Raw genomic sequence first — 21,125 nt, 5'->3', positions numbered from 1 at the left:
ACCGCTGAGAACAAAACCGATCTCCCAAAATCCGCTGCTCTCCTGGAAACAACATCCACCTTGTAATGCGATACAAAGGAAACCGGCGTTGTCCAGATGGCGGCCCTGCAGATGGCGTCCAGTGGCACACCCTTCATGAAGGCAACAGATGTCGACATCGCTCGGGTCGAATGACCCCTAACCTGCTGAGGTAAATCTTTACCAGACAGTTTATAGCACAGTTTAATAGTGGACACCACCCAGGAAGAAAAGCGCTGGGAAGACAATGGCAATCCCCTTTCGTCCTTGCGATATTTAATAAACAACCTTGGCGTTTTCCGAACTCCAGCTGTTCTGTCTACATAAAACGCCAGTGCCCTACGAACATCCAGGCAATGCCAACCCTTTTCCAAAGGCGTTGTAGGATCTTGAAAAAAGGACGGGAGAACAATCTCCTGTGACATGTGGAAAGTCGTCGAAACTTTAGGAAGAAAGGAAATGTCTGTGCGCAACACAACCTTATCTTTGTGAAACTTAAGATAAGGGGGATCAACCCGTAGAGCGCACAATTCACTGGCCCTCCGAGCCGACGTTATGGCCACTAAGAAGGCCACTTTCCAAGAAAGATATGGCAAATCTATCGTCGCCAATGGCTCAAAAGGAGGTCTCATCAAAACTGCTAACACCAACTCCAAACTCCAGGAAGGGGAAACAGGGGCAACACATGGCCTAGTATTAGCAACACCTCTCAAAAAGGTTCTAACCACAGGGTCTCCAAAACACGAGGGGAGACCCGCTTTCCGCCGAAACCAAGAAATGGCGGCTAAATAACACTTCAAAGACGACCCCGAGAGGCCCGCGTCAAATAACGAAACTAAGAAATCAAGAACCAACGAAATGGGCGCTTTTTCAGGTGCAACACCCCTTTGTGTAGTAAAGTTTTTAAATCTAGCCCACTTATATAAATACGATCTTTTTGTAGAAGGTCTATGAGCCGCCTCAATAATAGAGAGGACCGGTCCAGATAAGTCAGACAGGGCAGTCAATGGTTCGGCAACAGGAGCCAAGCTGTGAGCCCGAGTTGCTGCACCTCGGGATACAGTACCTGACCCCCCTGAGACGTCAGTAGATCTGGCCTGTGACGAAACCGAAGGAGGCTGTTCCGTGACAACTGGAGGAGGGGGGCAAACCAAGGTTGGCGAGGCCACCAAGGCGTCACCAGGATGCAATGTGCGTTGTCCCTTTTGATTTTTGCAACCACCCGGAGTAGCAGAGGAAACGGGGGAAATGCGTAAACCAGTCTGCCCCCCCAATTGTGTAGGAATGCATCCCCCAGACAGCCTATTTGCGGTATCGGATGACAACGGGAGCAAAACAGCCGGCACTTGGTGTTTTGATGAGTCGCAAACAGGTCCACTATCGGCGTGCCCCAGAGTCTGAACAGGTCGGCTGATACCTCCCCGTTCAGGGACCACTCGTGGTGGGACATGGGGCTCCTGCTCAGGACATCTGCGAGACCGTTGTCCACCCCTGGAAGGTGAGTGACTATGAGATGGGTTCCCCTGTTGATGCACCAATTCCATATTTCCAGGCAAAGGTCCAGCAAGGGTCCTGAATGAGTGCCCCCCTGCTTGTTCAGGTAGTACATTACCGTGGTGTTGTCGGTAAGTACTTGAATGACCTTTCCTGTCACCACCCTTTCGAAAGACTTCAGGCCTCTGTCCACCGCGAGGAGCTCTAGCACGTTTATGTGCATGCCTGCTTCGTTTGTGGACCAAATCCCGTGGGCGATTAGACCCTGGGAGTGTGCCCCCCAACCCGAGAGGGATGAGTCTGTAGTCATAGATCTGACAGGGGATGGGGGCTGGAAAGGAAGGCCCTGGCATACCCAACGCTCGTCCATCCACTCCGCAAGTGAGAGTTTGACATTGGATGGAATGGAAAGCTTGGTGGATGGGTGGTCCCCAAGGGGGTTGAAAACTGAGAGAAACCAAAACTGGAGGGGACGCATTTTCAGTCGGGCGTAAGGGGTGACAGCCGTGGTCGAGGCCATGTGGCCCAATAACACCTGAATTTGTTTCGCTGTGACTTTGGGGGCAGCGACAGCATGTCTGACCAGCTCCTGCAACTTGACGAAACGGTCTGGAGGAAGGTAAGCCCTCTGGGAGACGGAGTCCAACAGCGCCCCGATGAATTGAATCCGTCTGGAAGGCGTGAGGGAGGACTTCTCCGGATTGATGACCAGACCCAGAGACTGGAGCAAAGACAAAATGATAGAAACATGGTGTCTTAGTTGCTCAGGCGAGCTGCCCACGATCAACCAGTCGTCAATATAGGGGTACACCGTTACTCCCCTAGTGCGGAGGTGGGCCGCGACCACCGACATGCATTTAGTAAAAACCCTGGGTGCTGTCGAAAGGCCGAATGGCAGGGCATTATAACAGTAAGCCTGGGGGCCAATCATGAATGCCAGAAACCTGCGGTGATGCGGGATTATAGAAATGTGAAAATAGGCATCTTTTAAGTCCACCGTAGCGAACCAGGCACCCTGGAATAGTAACGGCATGATCATGGACAAAGTGACCATCCTGAATCTTTTCGGAGCAATATGTTTATTTAGGGATCTGAGATCCATAATGGCCCGGAAGCCTCCACTTCGTTTATTCACCAGAAAATATCGAGAGAAAAAACAGTATTGAAACATAACAGGGTTAACAACGGAAATGGCCCCCTTGGCTAACAAAGCTTGAACTTCCACTGACAAAGGAGGGGAAGCAGGTGTAGATATCAGTTCCCCTGTAGGGGGTACATCTTCAAATTCAATCCTGTAACCCTTCTTAACAATAGAAAGAACCCATTTATCGGAAGTAATTTGTGCCCACACCTCGAAAAATGGGGCCAACCTCTCATAGAACGATGGCGAAACCGGGCAACAGGCCCTAGTGAACTCAGCCGGGCAACCGGATGATTGCGAGGACAAGAGGCAATCGCCCTCCAACTGAGCCGTTAAAGATCCTGCTCCCGTGTCAAACCCGCTTCTTGGAGGCGGGTTGGGATCTAGGTTTGTTCTGGAAAGACTGAAATTTGGATCTGGCTCCATAGGGAGCCCTCCTGCCAGTTTGGAACCTAGAGAAACCTGAGTTGCGGTTCCTGTAAGGACCCCCGAACGAGTTTGAATAACTCCTGCGGAAGCCAGCGGTCTGCTGCTGCTGCCATCTAGGCTTCGATTGGGAACTTGGCTGCCATGAGTAGCCGAATTTACTCGCCGCTTGGCGAACTTCTTGTTTGCTTTTCGTCAGTTTCCGGGTTGAAAAGGCCATCCACGTGTAGTGGGAGGTCTTCTGCCAGGGCTTTCCCCTCTTCGGAGAGATTAGCTGCCCTGAGCCAAGCATGACGCCTGATCGAGGTGGCGATGGCAAAAAGATTGCCCGCCGCCTCGGCCAAGTGTTTGGCAAAATCTTTCTGGAAACGTGACAATACAATGGCTTCCTCCTGCAAGGCCTTTGGGAAACGCTGACTATCTGGTGGCAAGGATTCCAAATGAGGCAAGATTTGCGTCCATAAAAATTTTTGATAGCCACTCATGTAGGTGGCAAAATGGGACATTCGCGTGAATAGTCCCGCTGCGAGATGCGCCTTCCGTCCCAGAGAATCTACTTTTCTACCCTCTCTATCAGGGGGGGTGGTCAACGCGCCCTTCTGACGCTTAGATTTGGTCACTTCGGCCACCACCGTGTTTGGCCTAGGGGGATTGGACACCCACTTAGCAGATGACAGGTCGATTTTATAAAGAGCATCTACTCTCCTGGGGACAGCCGCCACCAGAGGGGGGGCTACATCAGACACTCTGGCCAACTTGAGCAGATAGGGGAGAGGGGGCAATGCGGTGGGGGACGCGATGTTCTGCTCATCTGAGGGGAACATCGGGTCCTCCACATGCTCAGAAGGCTTTGGGGCCGGCAGGTCCAAAGCCTTTACCATCCTGCTAACGAGGGAAGCGAATTTATTAAAATCAGGAGATCTGTCCATAGTCTCGTCCGCAATCCCCGCGGCCTGAGCCAAATCAGGGGAGTCGGGGCCTGAGTCAGAGTTGTCAACGTCCTCAAGTCCATATCCCGGTTCTTGTCCCTCTGGATCATGTGGCTGGATACTGGTGAGCTGTAAGTCCCCTTCACAAAGCATTGGGAGAGGGGGGGTGTCAAGGGTGGAGGGAGGGATGGGGTTTCCTCCCCTACCTGATGACCCATTCACTGGACGAGACACATGAAGAGCGCCCTCCGGCAACACATTTGAAGGCCCCTGGGGAGGGAGAGGGGCAGCCGGCACTGTAATCCTCTGCACAGGAAGGGGCATGGCTGGTGTCGATGCCATCGGGAGAGGCGGCTGTGGCGGTCCCGATGCAGGCACAAAAACATATTGTCCCGCGGGCGAGAGCTGCCAAAAGCCTTGGAAGGGCAAGGTTGGAGGCGCTGGAGGAAGCATCCGGCGTCCTCTGTGGGAGGAGGCGCGGGACCACCTCGATCGACGCCTCCTTCTAGAGCAGCCAGAGGAGGAGGAGGAGGAGGAGGAGGAAGAAGAATCAGAGGAGGAACGCGATCTACGCCGCCGGCGTCTGGAACACCTGGAGGATCGGGACGGGGAGCGCGCGCGCCTCGATCTGCGCGAGCCGCGACGCTGCGGCTCGGAGCGCTGCATCCCCCTCTCTTCGCCCCCGCCCTCCTGCTCGGCCGATACCGAGGGAGGGGAGACTTGCTGCGGGGCTACATCTCCAAAGATGGAAGGGGAGGGGCCCGCCATCTGCACTGGGGGCGAAGCCACGCCCCCTCCCGGAAGAAGGGCCGGCATCGGCAGCAGCAGCTGGTCCTTCGGGGCGCCCTCGATATCGCGCGGGGCCGCTCCTCCTGACAGCGCTCCCGCGTCTCCAGACATCGGAGGGGTAAGGGCAGGCATAGGCACCTGCAGAAGCGCCTGCTTCTCGATCTCGAGGGAAGCCGGCGCAGGAGGCGCGGGGGCCGCCTCTCCAGCCATTATGGGAGGTAACAAGCTCGCCAGGCCGAGGGGCTGGGCCGAGGTCGAGGGCTGCTGAGGCGGGAACTGCGTAGCCTCGCCAGGGGGCGCTTGCTCTCCACGCTGCTGAACAGGCGCAAGGCGCGTCGGTGGCGAGTGGAGAGCCGTCGCGCTTCCCGCCCTTTTGTCAGAGCCCGAAGGCCCTGAAGAAGCCATGCCGCCATCTTGGAGAACATCCTTTGCCTTTTTGGCTTTCTTCTTGGCGGGCCCGCCATGTTGGGGCGGTTTGGAGCCAGGTAGGCTGGCAGGCCTGGCGGCCTGGACGGGCAATGCTGGCGGCAGAAGGGCCCTCTCGTAAAGTGCCGCCTTCAGTCTTGAGACCCTGTTCTTTCGGGTCTGGGGCGTGAAGGCCTGGCAAATTTTACATGGTTGGGAGAGGTGAGCTTCTCCCAAGCAAGTAAGGCAAAGCGAGTGCCCGTCCGTGTCCGGAAGTGTATTGGGACAACGGACGCACTTCTTAAAGGACGTGGTCGCCATTAGCTTGGCGCTAGGGCGATCTGTCAACTAATCAGTCAAGGAGGAGGCAAGAGAGAGGTCAATAGCAGTCCGGGTCAGAGTTAGAGAGAGAGGCGAGAGTCAGTCCGGGTCAAAGCCAAAAGGTCTACCTATGAGTCGATACGAAGAAGGTTCTCTAGATGAATCGCTGGGCGGATAAAGAGAACTGAAGGGGGCCTGGCCCCGCGTGGGCTATATATACTCGAGAGGGGAGAGGGGAGGGGGGAGGGGGGGCGGGGCCAGGCAATGTCATAAATGTCTTCTTTTTAATTCTAGAAGGTTCCGAAGTTGAATTGCGCAGGCGCAAGAATACCATGTGTGCAATTCATAGTTGACTACGACAGGAAAGTTACATTTCCCTAAAGAGATCACATTCCTAGGTATTCAAAAGGGGAGGAGATAGTGCCATGCAAAGATGAGTAAGACAACGCTCCTTCTTAACCCCTTCTAAAACAAACTAGCTAAAGGAAATTGGGAGGAATCCCTCAGTATATGTAGGCTAACTACCCATTGAGAGCTGGAGACTTGTGCAGTCAGGGATGAAACCCAACAACATTACGACGTGCTGATGTTTCTCCTGTTTTCCTTCCTTGCAGGAAGCTGGAGCTGCCACTTGTGCCTACGGCAGCTGAAGGAGAAGGCTTCTGCCTACATCACTTTGACCTAGGCTGGTGCCCGCTGCCCCCCACCTTCCTCTGGATCCTGCTCAGACGGCTGCAAGATCTTAGCCATGGTGGGACGGGGCTGTCGGATGTGTGTTTGTTTGAGCTCTAGCCTTGGAACAGTGATATTTTGACCTGCCACTTCAGGATGGCTGGAATCCCCGTTTTCCCCTACTCTTAAGAGGGCAAAGGAAGGGGCCAGATCCTGGTCTTTTGGTGGGACATCCCTCTTTCTTCCCTTCCCTTCAACCCAACTATAACGGTGGAGCCTTCCTGCCTTTGCCCACCACTGCCTGCCTGGCTCCTACCCACCCGGTCAACCCCAAGGAGCCAAATACTCAACTCAAAAGCCATAAAAGCCAGAGAGGGAAGCAAGCGCCGAGCTCTCTCTCTTGCTTCCTTGCCTCTTCCCTCCATCTGGTTGGGAAGGGACGGGTTTTTCTCTCTCCTTCGACCATACCAGAATGATGTTGCATGCAAGACTATTATTTTTTTTCTTCCTGGCTTTTTTGGGGGAGACGGGGTCCGGCTGGGAGTCTGGCACCCCACACGCAACCTTGTCTCTCATGGGTTTTTAGAAATATTTTTGGTTGTTTTTGCTCTACGATGCGATGCGCGGGGCTTCCCGCCCGCTTCTATACCTTTCCTTTTAGGTTCCTCTCTGTCAAATGGAGAGACTTTGGGTGTGGAGCTCCAACATCCACCTTAACTGAGTCCAGGACGGGAGTGCTAGGTGATGGGTTTGGGGATGTGATAATGGCCGCTTGAGAGACGACGACGGAGGCCAGAATTGGGTCCTCTCAGCTATTAGACAAGGCAGGAGCTTTTTCTTTCTAAATGTTGCTGGTTTTTAAAAAAAATGTAAAAGGGGGGAAAGGAAAACTTGGGAAAAAAAACAAGAAAAGGTGGTCAACGGTAGAAAGCGACCTCCTCACCCCAGAGGGAGAGTGTGTTGGGTTTTGGGGCCAAGGGGAGAAATGCTACCGAAGGCTAGCTGGAAAGCACTCCCGCCAAGCCCTTACCTTGTGTACATGGTGTTGTTTTGTTGCCTGCATCTTTTAATGTGCTTGGATTGTTCTGTGCATTAAATGTGGTCTGAATTACACCTCTCCTCCTCCATCTCCTTCTTTCAAACATGGCCAGCTTTTTCCTGCTGCATGGGTGAGATGATGGGTCGTATTATTGGGATAGTTTAGATCAGGCATGGGCCAATTTGGGGCCTTCCTCCAGGTGTTTTGGACTTCCACCATTCCTAACAGCCTCAGACTCCTTCCATTTTTATGGAAGAATGTATATGAAAAGCAATTCAGAAAAATAGGATAAAAAACCAAAGTCCAAATATCAAGAATAATCCACAGAGGAAATTAAAGAATCTGTGAAGCTCTATGTTGACAGAACATAAATCTCCTATCTAACTGCTCATTAGCTAATATAGAGAGAAAGTCATGCCTTTTCTAATGGGAAACTGATCAGGATTTCTTAGCTAATAGGCGTGCTGACCTTCATAAACCCTCCTGAGAAGCTCTATGTTGACGGAATGTAAATCTCCTATCTAACTGTTCATTACTCTGTCCACCTGGACTTTCATTTTCATCCCCTGAGCTCAGATCTGTTCCTGACCTTGCTTCCCTAGTGAACTGTCTTTGGGTTCAGAATGGGTTCTTTGATTGTAGGTGAACTATAATTCCAGAAACTACAACTCCCAAATGACAAAAGCAATTTTTTGAGTGAAGGACATACATTGGGTTGTTACGTGTCTTGTGTCCAAATTTGGTGTCAATTCGCCCAGTGGTTCTTTTGTTTTTAAGGTACTCATTACGCACAGAACATTTATATATATATATAGATTGTGTAAGCTGCTCTGAGTCCCCTTCGGGGTGAGAAGGACAGCATATAAATGTCGTAAATAAAATAAATAAATAAATAAAAATACCAGCTCTTCGGTTTGCAAATGGAGATGAGCACCACCCCCTAGAATCAGATACGACTAGACTTAATGTCAAGGGAAACCTTTACCTTTATTGTTCTATCATATTTTTGCACTACAAATTCCTATGCAATGTGTATAGGAATTCGTTCAACTATAGCGACCCCCCGCTTCCCCAATTTTAACCAGTCCTCTGCTTAAAATGTTTGGGACTGCTGTAGGAATGAAATGAAATGAAGACTGCTGAAGGAATGAAATGAAAAAAAGCAACCCCCCCTCCCTTCCCGACACCTGCACCCAGACTTTCCACCTGTAGATAGACGCAACATCTTCTCGCAGGGAGCTGTTGCCATGACGACAGGATGGGGAAAGGAATGAGAGATGTCTGGGTACCACAGACATCTCCCCTCCGCCTTCCTGGATGGAGTCTGGCTTGGGGAGGGGGGGGGGGGGGAGAGAAAGAGAGATGGATTTGGCTTGACAGAGACCCCCTCCCCAATACTTCTGCCCGATCCAAAGAAACACACCAGAGTCTTTTCTATGAAACATTTATTTTCAATGTCCCTTCCCCATTTCGAGGCGTGCCAAAAAAAATTATTTTTGAAGATTCCAGAGAATTACACTGGGAAATGGGTAAGGGGAGGGGGGTTAATTTACAAAAGCAGGTTCTTTCCTATCGGCAATATTTTTTAAGACCAGGAAAAAAAATTAAATAAGACAGATTTGATCTGTGAAGATTCTTACAAAATTAAAAACGAGGAACAATTTGCGCACACGAACCACAAAAAGACAGAAACAGAACACGCACCGGAGACAGCTTCCCTCTCGCCCGCCAGCAAAAGGGGAAAGCCGTTCTCCTACGTCACAGAAAAGGACACTCGGGAAGGGATGGAAGTCCAAATAAAAACAAGGGGGAAAGAGAGACAAGTCCGTACAAATCGGCGCTGAGACTCCAGTATAAAATTAAGAAACAGTTTTGGGTATAGGGCGCTGCCTGTTCCATATGGGGCGATTTTGCAGAAAGGTAAACAGAGGAAGGAACGAGTGCGGGAGAGCAGCTTGCCGAGGACCGATGGTTACAACGGGACCTTCTTCCCCACCCTGAAAAATCCCTGCGAAAGCAAGGTAGAGGCCTCTATTTTAGATGTCCACTCAGCTGGACAGTGGTGAAAAGCTAAAGGAGATTTTTGTAGGTCTTTCGGGCTATATGGACATGTTCCAGAAGCATTCTCTCCTGACGTTTCGCCTGCATCTATTCCAGGCATCCTCAGAGGTTGTGAGGTCTGTTGGAAACTAGGAAAATTGGGTTTATATATCTGTGGAATGTCCAGGGAGGGAAAAGGAACTCTTGTCTGTTGGAGTTAGGTGTGAATGTTTCAATTGGCCACCTTGATTAGCACATCATGGCCTGACAGTTTTTAGGAGTGGCTTCTTACTACCTCTGAGCATGCTTGCCATAGATGCAGGCGAAACGTCAGGAGAGAATGCCTCTAGAACATGGACATATAGCCCGAAAAAACCTACAACAACCCAGTGATTCCAGCCATGAAAGCCTTTGACAATACATTGTTGTTGTTGTGTGCTTTCAAGTTGTTTCATACTTAGGTTGACCCTGAGCGAGGGCCGGGTAAATGACCTTGGAGGGCCGTATCCGGCTGTCGGGCCATAGTTTGAGGACCCCTGGTGTAAACACTACACTAATCTGGGATTTCCTCTGTATTTACTGTCCTTTTTCCCTCCCTGGACTTTCCACAGATATATAAACCCCATTTTCCTAGTTTCCAACAGACCTCACAACCTCTGAGGATGCCTGGAATAGATGCAGGCGAAATGTCAGAAGAGAATGCTTCTGAAATATGGCCATATAGCCCGAAATAGAGGAGAGATTCATAGAGGCACTGAGCGAGAAAGACTGCTTTAGAGAAGGACAGGGAAGGTTTTTCCTGATGATGGAGGCAGAAAGCAGGCAGCTCCCTTCTGAGTTAAGACATATATGGTGTGGCTGTCTGCAAATCTCCAAGCCGGTTCATATTGGCAAGACTGGAGTAGCCTCCTCTCCTCTCCTTGCAGCGGTTCATATGGCTGGGAGACCCAAAAAGGGTCGAGAAGGAAGACAGCCCTCCTCACTAGGAAGTGGCCCCAGAGTCTGGGTTTTTGCATAGTTCAGACGCTGGTTTTTCAACGTCAAGTCTGGATTAAACATGGAACAACGGGGAGCTGTGAGCTAAGCTGAAACTCCTAGTTTCCTAGCCTTCCTACGTTTCCCGTCTCTGCTGCTTCCTCCTCTATCGGTCTACAGCATTTCAGGGCACCTGAGCTGGAAAACAGAAGGGACTTGGCATCTGGAATGGAACAAAAGCTGCCTTTGTTGCTCAGGACGCCCTAAATACGCCGCGCGCACTCCTCCCGTCCCCAAGCAGGACCGTGTTGCCAGTTACAAACAACAACATGCTTTAACACACGACAGGAAACAAACCCAAACAAACAGAAACCACAAATTCACTACATACCAGACCGGAAGAAGCAGCCGCTGCCTTATTGCAGAAGGGCTGCGCGTGGACATACGAGTGCCCTTGGCATGCCCTGGTGGGTGGCGTATCTGTCCCTGCCCAGCAGAGATGGAAAAACATGGCTTGAATGCGTTGTTTGAGTTTGCCATGTTCCAGAGGCATTCTCTCCTGACGTTTCACCCACATCCATGGCAGGCATCTTCAGAGGTTGTGAGGTCTGTTGGAAACTAGGAAAATGGGGTTTATATAACTGTGGAATGTCCAGGGTGAGTAAATAAAGAGGAACACTCAAAACAGGTGAATTCCAGACAAGAAACCATTGGCGCCACCTAATCACCTCCCAACAAAGGATTCCCCCAGGCAATAAGAAGCCAGACCTTGAAACTGCTGGGCCATTCAATGCTAATCAAGGTGGCCAATTGAAACATAGGTCTAGGAAAAAATACAGTAAATAAAGAGGAACACTAAAAAACAGGGGAATTCCAGACAGGAAAAAATCAGGGCCAGATAATCATCTCCCAACAAAGGATTCCCCCAGGCAGTAAGAAGCCAGACCTTGAAACTGCTGGGCCATTCAATGCTAATCAAGGTGGCCAATTGAAACATGTGCCCAGGAAAAAATACAGTAAATAGAGAGGAACACTCGAAAATAGGGGAATTCCAGATAGAAAAAAATCAGGGCCAGATAATCACCTCCCAACAAAGGATTCCCCCAGGCAGTAAGAAGCCAGATCATGAAACTGCTGGGCCATTCAATGCTAATTAAGGTGGCCAATTGAAACATGTGCCCAGGAAAAAATACAGTAAATAGAGAGGAACACTCAAAAATAGGGGAATTCCAGATAGAAAAAAAAATCAGGGCCAGATAATCATCTCCCAACAAAGGATTCCCCCAGGCAGTAAGAAGCCAGACCTTGAAACTGCTGGGCCATTCCATGCTAATCAAGGTGGCCAATTGAAACATGTGTCCAGGAAAAAATACAGCAAATAAAGAGGAACACTCAAAAACAGGGGAATTCCAGACAGGAAAAAATCACGGCCAGGTAATCACCTCCCAACAAAGGATTCCCCCAGGCAGTAAGAAGCCAGATCATGAAACTGCTTGGCCATTCAATGCTAATCAAGGTGGCCAATTGAAACATGTGTCCAGGAAAAAATACAGTAAATAAAGAGGAACGCTCAAAAACAGGGGAATTCCAGATAGGAAAAAATCAGGGCCAGATAATCACCTCCCAACAAAGGATTCCCCAGGCAGAAAGAAGCCAGATCATGAAACTGCTGGGCCATTCCATGCTAATCAAGGTGGCCAATTGAAACATCCACATCTAACACAAACAGAAAAGAGTTCTTTCTCCCACCATGGATATTCCACAGATATATAAACCCAATTTTTCTAGTTTCAAATACTGTGGACAATTTCAGCAGAAAGGAGGAAACCGTGAAAATGAACAAAATCTGATTACCAGTTTTTTTAAAAAAACTCTAAAATCAGTAAAGTAAAGAAAGAGGAACGCTCAAATACAGGGGGAATCCAGACAAGAAACCATTGGCCAGCTAACACATCCCAACAAAGGATTCCCCAAGGCAGGAAGCAGCCAAGCCTTGAAGCTGCAAGGCTATTTGATGCCAAAGTGATCAATTGCAGCATTCAAACAGACTAGTGTTCACCCTGGACATTCCTAATATATATAAACCTCACTTTGCCTAGTTTTCAACAGACCTCACAACCTCTGAGGATGCCTGCCATAGATGCAGGCGAAACATCAGGAGAGAATGCTTCTGGAATATGGCCATACAGCCCGTAAAACTCACAACGACCCAGTGATTCCGGCCATGAAAGCCTTCAACAATGCATGGCTTGAATGCAAGAGGGAAGTGCAGCGGGAGAGCTCATAAAACATGAATGGCAGGAAGGGTGCTCTTGGAGACCAGGTGAAAGAGCTACCCTCCCAATAGAGGGAATGGTGTTGCCCGTTTCCCCAAAAGCAGCATGTTTGAAGGCCAACGAACAAGCAAGTGGGATCTCCTGGGGCAAACCCGTAGGGCAAGGCAGAACCCAGCAAGGTTTATGGCCTCGTCTTATCTGCTGGCGCCACGAGAGCTTGAGGAGGGCCCTTGCCTCTCCTCCCCAAAGCCTGGGTTTTGCATCTCTGCTGCAGCTGGGGACAAATCCGGTGTGCTGAATTCAGGTGCATGCACAGAAATCTCTTAGAAAAAAAAATTACAAACAGTACCATTTATACAAATATAGTGTTTTATAAAGAACATATACATTTAGACTTTTATTATTATTATTATTATTATTTTTAACTTCCTGAGCCACTCCCAACCTTGCATTCTCTAGAAAATAATTTAGTCGTGAGAAAGTGCTCTTTTAGACTCTCGGCTGCTTTGCTCCGATCGATCCATCCGGTCTGCCGGAACGCCAAGGCGCCCCCTGGCGGTCACTTGCAAGGATAAGCGTGGCAAAGACGGGCTGGCCGGGTCCGTGCCGCTGCTTCCGGTGGTGCTGCCACATTGAGTGTCATTTAGAAGCCAGCCTGAAACCTGGATGTCCTCAACACTGTTCAGGCATCGTTGGCAAGGTGTGCTTGACTCTGAACACCAGTTTTGCTCCCCCTCCAACCTCAATATCCACTAGAGAGTGGCATAAAACTCTCCGTGTAGGAGAGAGCAGGAAAGGAGCTGTCTAAGGAGAGGCCACACGCCGTATGGGAAGGAAAGCCTCTCTTGGAAGAGTAAGCGATGAGTTTGGCTCCGGGGAAGAGTCCACACTCATCGGCCACTGCGGTCCTTTCCTAAACCAGCTGCAGCGGCCCACCCTGCCCCATCCAAGGAGCCGGCTCACAGCTCCTTCTTCTCCACGGCGTTGGAGAAGATCTCGGCAAACTTGCGTAGCTGCTCGTTGGCCGTCTGCGACTCCTCCTGTAGGCGCTGGTTGTTCTGCCGGAGGTTGGCCACTTCCGCCTGGAGCACCACCTTGTCCTGTTTTTCCTGCAGTAAATAATAATAATAATAATTATTATTATAATTAGGTTTTTGTGGGTTTTTTCAGGCTATAGGGACATGTTCTAGAGGCATTTCTCCTGATGTTTCGCCTGCATCTATGGCAAGCATCCTCAGAGGTAGTGAGGACCTCACTACCTCTGAGGATGCTTGCCATAGATGCAGGCGAAACGTCAGGAGAAATGTCTCTAGAACATGGCCCTATAGCCCAAAAACCCCCACAAGAACCTAGTGATTCCAGCCATGAAAGCCTTCGACAATACATTGAACATCTCTACGGGGAGAAACTGTTCCAAGACACACGGAAGACCTAACTACCTCTGAGGATGCTTGCCATAGATGCAGGCAAAACGTCAGGAGAAATGCCTCTAGAACATGGCCCTATAGCCCGAAAAAACCCACAAGAACCTAGTGATTCCAGCCATGAAAGCCTTTGACAATAATAATAATTACCTCTCAACAAAAGTTTGCCCCAGGCACAGTCAGGCCATTGTATGCTAATCAAGGTGGTCAGTTGAAACATTCACACCTAGCTCCAGCAGAGAAGAGTCCTTTGTCCCACCCTGGTCATTCCACAGATATATAAACCCTTTTTCCTAGTTCCAACAGACCTCACTAGCTCTGAGGATGCTTGCCATAGATGCAGGCGAAACATCAGGAGAGAATGCCTCTAGACCATGGCCATAAAGCCCGAAAAAACCTACAACAACCCAGTGATTCCGGCCATGAAAGCCTTCGACAATACAATAACAATAATATAATAATAAAACTTTATTTATACCCCGCCACCATCTCCCCAAGGGGACTCGGAGCCGCTTACATGAGGCCAAGCCCAACAACAATAAAAACAACAAGCAATAAGCAAATGAAACAATACAATTAATATAACACAACATATAGACAATAACACACAAGGGTTTAAAAACCTATGGCCGGGCCAGATGTAATAGTTTAAAATTTTAAAAAATAAATGCTGGGCATGAACAGAGGTAAGTAGGATGTATCTAGTAGGAGGGTTTTAAAGGAAATGTAAGGAGAAAGCATACGGAATGCAGATTCGAAACAGGCAGTTGGAAAGCCAGCTCTCTTTTAGAGAGTAGTAAATCAGGCTCTCCATGCAGTCATGCTGGCCACATGACCTTGAAGGTGTCTAAGGACAACGCCGGCTCTTCGGCTTAGAAATGGAGATGAGCACTAACCCCCAGAGTTGGACATGACTGGACTTAATGTCAGGGGACAACCTTTACCTTTTTAAATCAGGCCCACCTTGGATGGAGTTGGAGTCACAGTCCTAAATAAGCAAAGACTCCAGGATTTCTGTCTTTCTCCTTTTTCTCTAACTATACAGATATCTATAACACCAGGATTGTGGCGCTGCATTAAGATCATTCTGACCAAAAGGTCATGAGTTCAAAGCCAGCCCAGGTTGGAGTGGGTTTCCAACCAATTGCGTAGCCTGTTGTCGACCTTTGCAACCCGAAAGAAAGTTGCATCTGTCAAATAGGAAAATTAGCTACCACCTTAAAGTGTGAGGAGGCTAAATTAACTAATTTATGAGGCCATAAAGAAGACTCCAGCAAAGCATTCCAGCGGGGAAGCATGCGGGGAATACGGAAGTGCTTCATCAACGTCGCAAATGGACGATGAAAGCGACAGCTCCCCTGGTGGCCAGAAAAAGTTAAATAGCCTCTGTGTATGTCTGTATATGTCTGTATGTCAAAAACTGGCATTGAATGTTTGCCATATATGTGTACACTGTAATCCGCCCTGAGTCCCCTGCGGGGTGAGAAGGGCGGAATATAAAAGCTGTAAATAAATAATTAAATAGACATACAATGTCAATACACAAATGTCCTATTGGTATAAACTTCAGCACAAATACCAATTGGAATAATGAGGAAAATACCAAACTAACTCGTATGGTACACAAGCGTGGGAAACAAACACATAGGGACTATTTGCAGTGGTGTAACAAACATAATATCCATGTTTTCCAAAACAATTAGTCGGATCTTCAAAAGGTTGAGTGAACAAGCTTCAACAATAGGTTGTGTGGACAAGCTTCAATATAGTCGACCATTTGTCTAGCTTGCTGTTGACCTTTGCAGCCCGAAATACAGTTACATCTGCCAAGTAGGAAATTTAGGTACTGCTTATGCGGGGAGGCTAATTTAACTAATTTACGACACCATAAAACTGTCCAGAAGTGTGCAAAAGAATGAGGAAGTACTCCATCTGTGTCACAAGTGGGCGGTGATGCGACAGCTCCCCCAGTGACCAGAATTCAAAGCATACCTTCATGAAGCTGGAAAGTTAAATAGCCTCGGTGTGTCTGTCTAAATATGTTGTGTGTCTATGGCATTGAGTGTTTGCCATGTATATGTGCATTGTGATCCGTCCTGAGTCCCTTGCGGAGTGAGAATACGGCAAACAAACAAACAAATAAATAAATAAATAAATCTTCTGCGTGTGTTTTATGCATTCTGTATTCAAGCCAGGAGTCTATTCTATCCCTCACTAGAATCTTTCTTTTTTCCCTGGCTAAGCGAACAGGAAGCACCCTTTGCAAAACCATTTCTTAATTTCCTGGCTAAGTTTTTCATGTTTTCTCCAATGTTGGAAACAAATACGCCTGCTAAAACTCCCCTCGGCCAAGATAACCCACTGGGCAAAGGAAATAGTAGCTGTAGCTCCTTACCTTCTGCAAGTCGGTGTGGAGCTGTTTCAGCATGGCCTCGAGCTGGTAGACTTTGCCAGTCAGTTCTGCTGAAGGTTCCTCACTGCACAGAAAGGGGGGAAACTAGACAGTTATTGCTACATCCTCCTACCATTCAATAGATGTCAAGCCCCAGGAGGGTCACCCTGCTGTCACTTCACAGTTGGCAAAGAAAGGTTGTTGGTACCATGAAGAACCTGGCCTCAGCTTGGGAAGAGGAGGAAATGAGGATATGCTCCATCTTTTCCTTCATCCAGAGCAAATGGAGCATCAAGGTCTTAAATTGGCTCCTCCCATGCCCATAAGCAGCAGCCTTTTCTCCCAACTTCCACGGTATGACAGTTGCTGGGCATTGGTGGGTTTTGGACTTGACACAAGGGCAAGAGGATATCCATCTGTGCCCCATCCAAAATAGGCCTGAGGTGTAGCAAGTCACTAAGAAGGTGCTGGCCTTATATGGAGTGTGGCATAAAGATCTCCCACATTTTGAGTGGGCACTTTGTGGGCTGTAGTGGGGTATACAGAGGTGGGACAGGCCTAATTCAGTAGGTTTGGCTCTAATGTTTTCAGAATCCATCATGAGTTGGACTAGTGAACGCAGGGGCTTTTTTGTTCAAGCATATCATGAGAACAACTATTCCATGGTAATGAAACAGAGAGTGTTCCATACACGCTTTGATGCCATTCCACCTGAGATGACCTGGAGAGTGATGGAGAATTCAAAAACAATACATTCAGAGTTAAACACGTAATCCATGAGCGTAATCCAGGCCGTTCCAATGGTCATTGTGTTGTTCCAAGTCTATCTATTGCACAAGTCCTCCAAAGGTATGGTCACAAAGCCACATTTTCACTCTTTTTCGGAAGGTCAGGAGGGAGGTGGTTGATCTAATATTCCTGGGGATGGAGTTCCACAGCTGAGGGGCCACCACTGAGAAGGCCCCGTCTCTCGTCCCCAACAATCACGCCTGCGAGGGAGGCGGGACCGAGAGCAGGGTGTTTCCAGATGATCTTAAACTCCACGGTGGTTCATAGAGGGAGATACATTTGGACAGATAAGCTGGGCCAGAACCATTTAGGTTAGTTGAATAGTTGTCAATATGTAAAGCCACCTTGAGTTCTCTTCAGGGTAGAGAAAGGCAGGATATAAACAGGGTAAATAAATAAATAAATAAATAAATGTGCTCCATGCAGTCATGCCAGCCACATGACCTTGGAGGTGTCTACAGACAACGCCGGCTCTTCGGCTTAGAAATGGAGATGAGCACCAACCCCCAGAGTTGGACACGACTGGATTTAATGTCAGGGAAAGACCTTTACCTTTACCTAAATCGAGTCGCCTGAGGGCTGAGAAGGGCGGTATCCAAACACAGTAAATAAATAAATAAATAAATAAAATTGGTATTTTGTGCATTTTTCAGAAATATATACAATTTTTCTCTAGATAGCTTCATGTTAATTTTTTTCACACCCCTTCAAAATGTGGGAGATCTTTATGCCTCACCCTATACAACAGAATTGCTTATTTTCCTGCAAAAAAACAGCTACAACTTTGGAAGGGAACCCCAGATTGCCTTGCTTACCTCATGGTGGGTGTTGTGCGTGGCGTGGGTTGCCTCTCCAGACTCAAGTGCGCGAGGACAGGGCTGTGGGCAGAGGGGACGTCGGGGCTCAGCACAGCATCATTGAGGGAGAAGAGGGACACCGCTCTCTGGACTGGAAGGAAGAGGCAGCACGAAGGTTGGTCGTGTTTGCAGTGGCAGATTCCTTCTCCCAAAGAGCCACGAGCCACGGAGCCACTCCTGCCCACCACCAACCCCCAGTTAATGTCTCTCTCTCTCTCTCTCTGTCTCTGATCCCAACCGGCACAGCTGGCAAAACAGCCCGGACAGTGAGTCACTCCCGGCTCCTCCCAAATGCCCGTGGCCAGCTGAGCCGTGAGTCACAATCTCTGGGCGGCTGAGGGTTGGGCTGCCCCTGCCACCGAGAGGGCAGCCATCAGGCCTGGCAAGCTATGAAAGGACATCAGCCTGGAGAGATGCCAGTGCTCCAAAAAGAGGCCATTTGCCTACAAACAGTGGTAAGAAAGAAGCAAGAGAATCACCGTCTTAAGGAAATATAGTGATGGAAACAACCAGGCTCTTTTCTAGAGAGCTGCCCCAATTCCTCGACCGGCTAATGCAAAGAAACCACTCATGAAAACAAAGAGAGAAATGGTAGAGGCACCAATATGCAAGGACAAACCAAACAAAGCAGAACTATAGTTTCAAGCATGTTGGGCTGAGCACACCAAATTGAGGAAGGATTGAAAAGGAGTAACAGAGCATGATGGCTTTGATGCTTTGGCTCAAATAGCTACGAATTTCTCCCAAGGTTCCTTTTTTTGTGTGTGTCAGGAGTGACTTGAGAAACTGCAAGTCGCTTCTGGTGTGAGAATCATAGAGTTGGACAAGACTTTATGGACCATCCAGTCCAACCCCTGCAAAGAAGCAGGACAATCACATTCAAAGCATGCCCAATAGATGGCCATCCAGCCTCTGTTTCAAAGCCTCCAAAGGTGGAGCTTCCACCATACTCCAGGGTAGAGAGTTCCACTGCTGAACAGCTCTCACAGTCAGGAAGTTCTTCCTAACATTCAGTGGAATCTCATTTCCTGTAGTTTGAAGCCACCGTTCCATGTCCAAGTCTCCAGGGAGGCAGAAAATAAGCTTGCTCTCCCCTCCCTATGACTCCCTCTCACATATTGATAGCTGGCCCTCATCATGTCTCCTCTCAGCCTTCTTTTTGTTATGATGTATTTTGTTATTGTGTGTTTATTATCTGGTATTATTTTGGGCTTGGCCTCATGTTAGTCCCCTTTGGGGAGATGATGGCGGGTTATAAATAAAGTGTATTATTATTATTATTATTATTATTATTATTATTATAGGACACGACTGCACTTAATGTCAGGGGAAGACCTTTCTCTTATTCTCTTCTGAAGGCTAAACATGCCCAGATCTTTAAGCTGCTCCTCATAGGGCTTGTTGTCCAGACCCTTGATCATTTGAGTCTCCCTCCTCTGGATATATTCCAGCTTGTCAACATATCCCTTCAACTGCAGTGCCCAGAATTGGACACAGTGTGAATCCAGGTGTGGTCTAACCAAGGCAGAATAGAGGGATAGCATGACTTCCCTGGATCTAGGCACTAGACTCCTATTTATGCAGGCCAAAATCCCACTGGCTTGTTTAGCTGCTGCATGACATTGTTGCTCATGTTTAAACTTGTTGTCTAGGAGGACTCCAAGATCTTTTTCACACGTCCTGTTGTCGAGCCAGATATTGTCCCCCATTCTGAATATTTGCATTTAATTTTTTTTCTGCCAAAGTGGAGTCTCTTGCATTTGTCTCTGTTGCGCTTTATTTTGTTAATTTTGGCCCATCATCTCTCTAATCTGTGAAGATCGTTTTGAATTCTGCTCCTGTCTTCGCGAGTATTGGCTCTCCCTCCCAATTTGGTGTTGTCTGCAAACTTGATTACTATCCCTTCTAACCCTTCATCGAAGTCATTAATTAAGACTTAGTCCACAACAATGGAGATCAACATCATTTACTAACTCTGGAAAAAAGAGCCCAGCACCCTTCCTGTTTCCATTTTGTATGTGGGTAATGAAGTAAACAAAATAGAAGACTGGGATCATGAAGACCCACAAGGGGCTGGGTGCAGAGTTGCTACCCTTGTATGTTTTAAGAGTGAAGTGGAAAGCGTCCTGAAGAAAGGTAAAAGAAAGGACAGCTCTGACCCACAGACAATGAGGCTGGGGTCCTGTGTCTCCACCCCACCACCCAGTTTTTCTCAGCAAGAAGTATCTCCCTGTTGTTCTGCAAATCTCTTGGGAAGACAAGCAGACAAATGTCAGCATGCTGGAAGAAGCAAAGACCACCAGCATTGAAGCGATAGTCCTCCGCCATCAACTCTGCTGGACCGGCCATGTTGTCTGAATGCCTGATAACCATCTCCCAAAGCAGTTGCTCTACTCCAAACTCAAGAACGGAAAAAGGAATGTTGGTGGACAGGAAAAGAGATTTAAAGATGGGCTTAAAGTCAACCTATATTTCATACAATATAATACTACTACTAATAATATATTATAATTATGTATTTATATTACATGTAATATTACTTTATTTATTTATCTATCTATCTATCTATCGTGTCAGGAGCAAACAAAACAGTTGTATTGCATTTTTAACAAACAAACAAACTAACTAACTAATAATATTACTATTAATAATAATATTACTAATAATATTACAATATAATGGTATAGTACAATATAGTAATATTTAATACTGATATTGTACTATGTAATAATATAATGTACTATATTGTAATAATATAATATATTGTATGTATATATATATATATTGTGAGCTGCTCTGAGTCCCCTTTGGGGTGAGAAGGGTGGCATATAAATGCTGTAAATAATAATAAATAATAAATAAATAAACTAGGAAGCCCTGGCCCTTGAGTGCTCTAACTGGAGGTCAGCTGTGACCGGCAGTGCTGCAGAATTCGAAGAGGCACGAATGGAGGGCGAAAGGGAGAAACGTGCCAAGAGAAAGGCATACCAAGTCGACCCTGACCGGGACCGCCTTCCACCTGGAAACCGTTGTCCTCACTGCGAGAGAACATGTGGGTCAAGAATAGGGCTCCACAGCCACCTACAGACCCATCACCAAGACACTATATCTGGGAGACCATTCCTGATCACTGTCTCC

General features: G+C 48.0%; 2 protein-coding genes across 6 annotated transcripts in view; one reads left to right on the top strand and one right to left on the bottom strand.

The window, feature by feature from the left end:
* Window positions 1-7,308, top strand: part of LOC137095397 (zinc finger protein neuro-d4-like) — a 58,332-nt gene extending 51,024 nt beyond the window's left edge. For all 3 annotated transcript variants that reach the window (XM_067462014.1, XM_067462016.1, XM_067462015.1), the window contains one exon: window positions 6,138-7,308. In XM_067462014.1, coding sequence (XP_067318115.1) covers window positions 6,138-6,208 — 71 coding nt within the window. In that variant the 3' untranslated portion in view covers window positions 6,209-7,308. The remainder of the gene's footprint in view (window positions 1-6,137) is intronic.
* Window positions 7,309-8,662: 1,354 nt separating this feature from the next.
* The window catches only part of LOC137094682 (signal-induced proliferation-associated 1-like protein 3), a 161,487-nt gene continuing 149,024 nt past the window's right edge, over window positions 8,663-21,125 (bottom strand). For all 3 annotated transcript variants that reach the window (XM_067461886.1, XM_067461888.1, XM_067461887.1), the window contains exons 19-21: window positions 17,946-18,078; window positions 16,345-16,426; window positions 8,663-13,634 (exon numbers count right to left, since the gene is read on the bottom strand). In XM_067461886.1, the coding sequence (XP_067317987.1) occupies window positions 13,485-13,634; window positions 16,345-16,426; window positions 17,946-18,078 (365 nt within the window). In that variant the 3' untranslated portion in view covers window positions 8,663-13,484. The remainder of the gene's footprint in view (window positions 13,635-16,344; window positions 16,427-17,945; window positions 18,079-21,125) is intronic.

Source organism: Anolis sagrei, chromosome Y (assembly GCF_037176765.1).
Source record: "Anolis sagrei isolate rAnoSag1 chromosome Y, rAnoSag1.mat, whole genome shotgun sequence".
Taxonomy (NCBI): Eukaryota; Metazoa; Chordata; class Lepidosauria; order Squamata; family Dactyloidae; genus Anolis; species Anolis sagrei.
The sequence above is the reverse complement of the archived record's forward strand: the minus strand, read 5'-3'. Positions and strand labels throughout refer to the sequence as shown.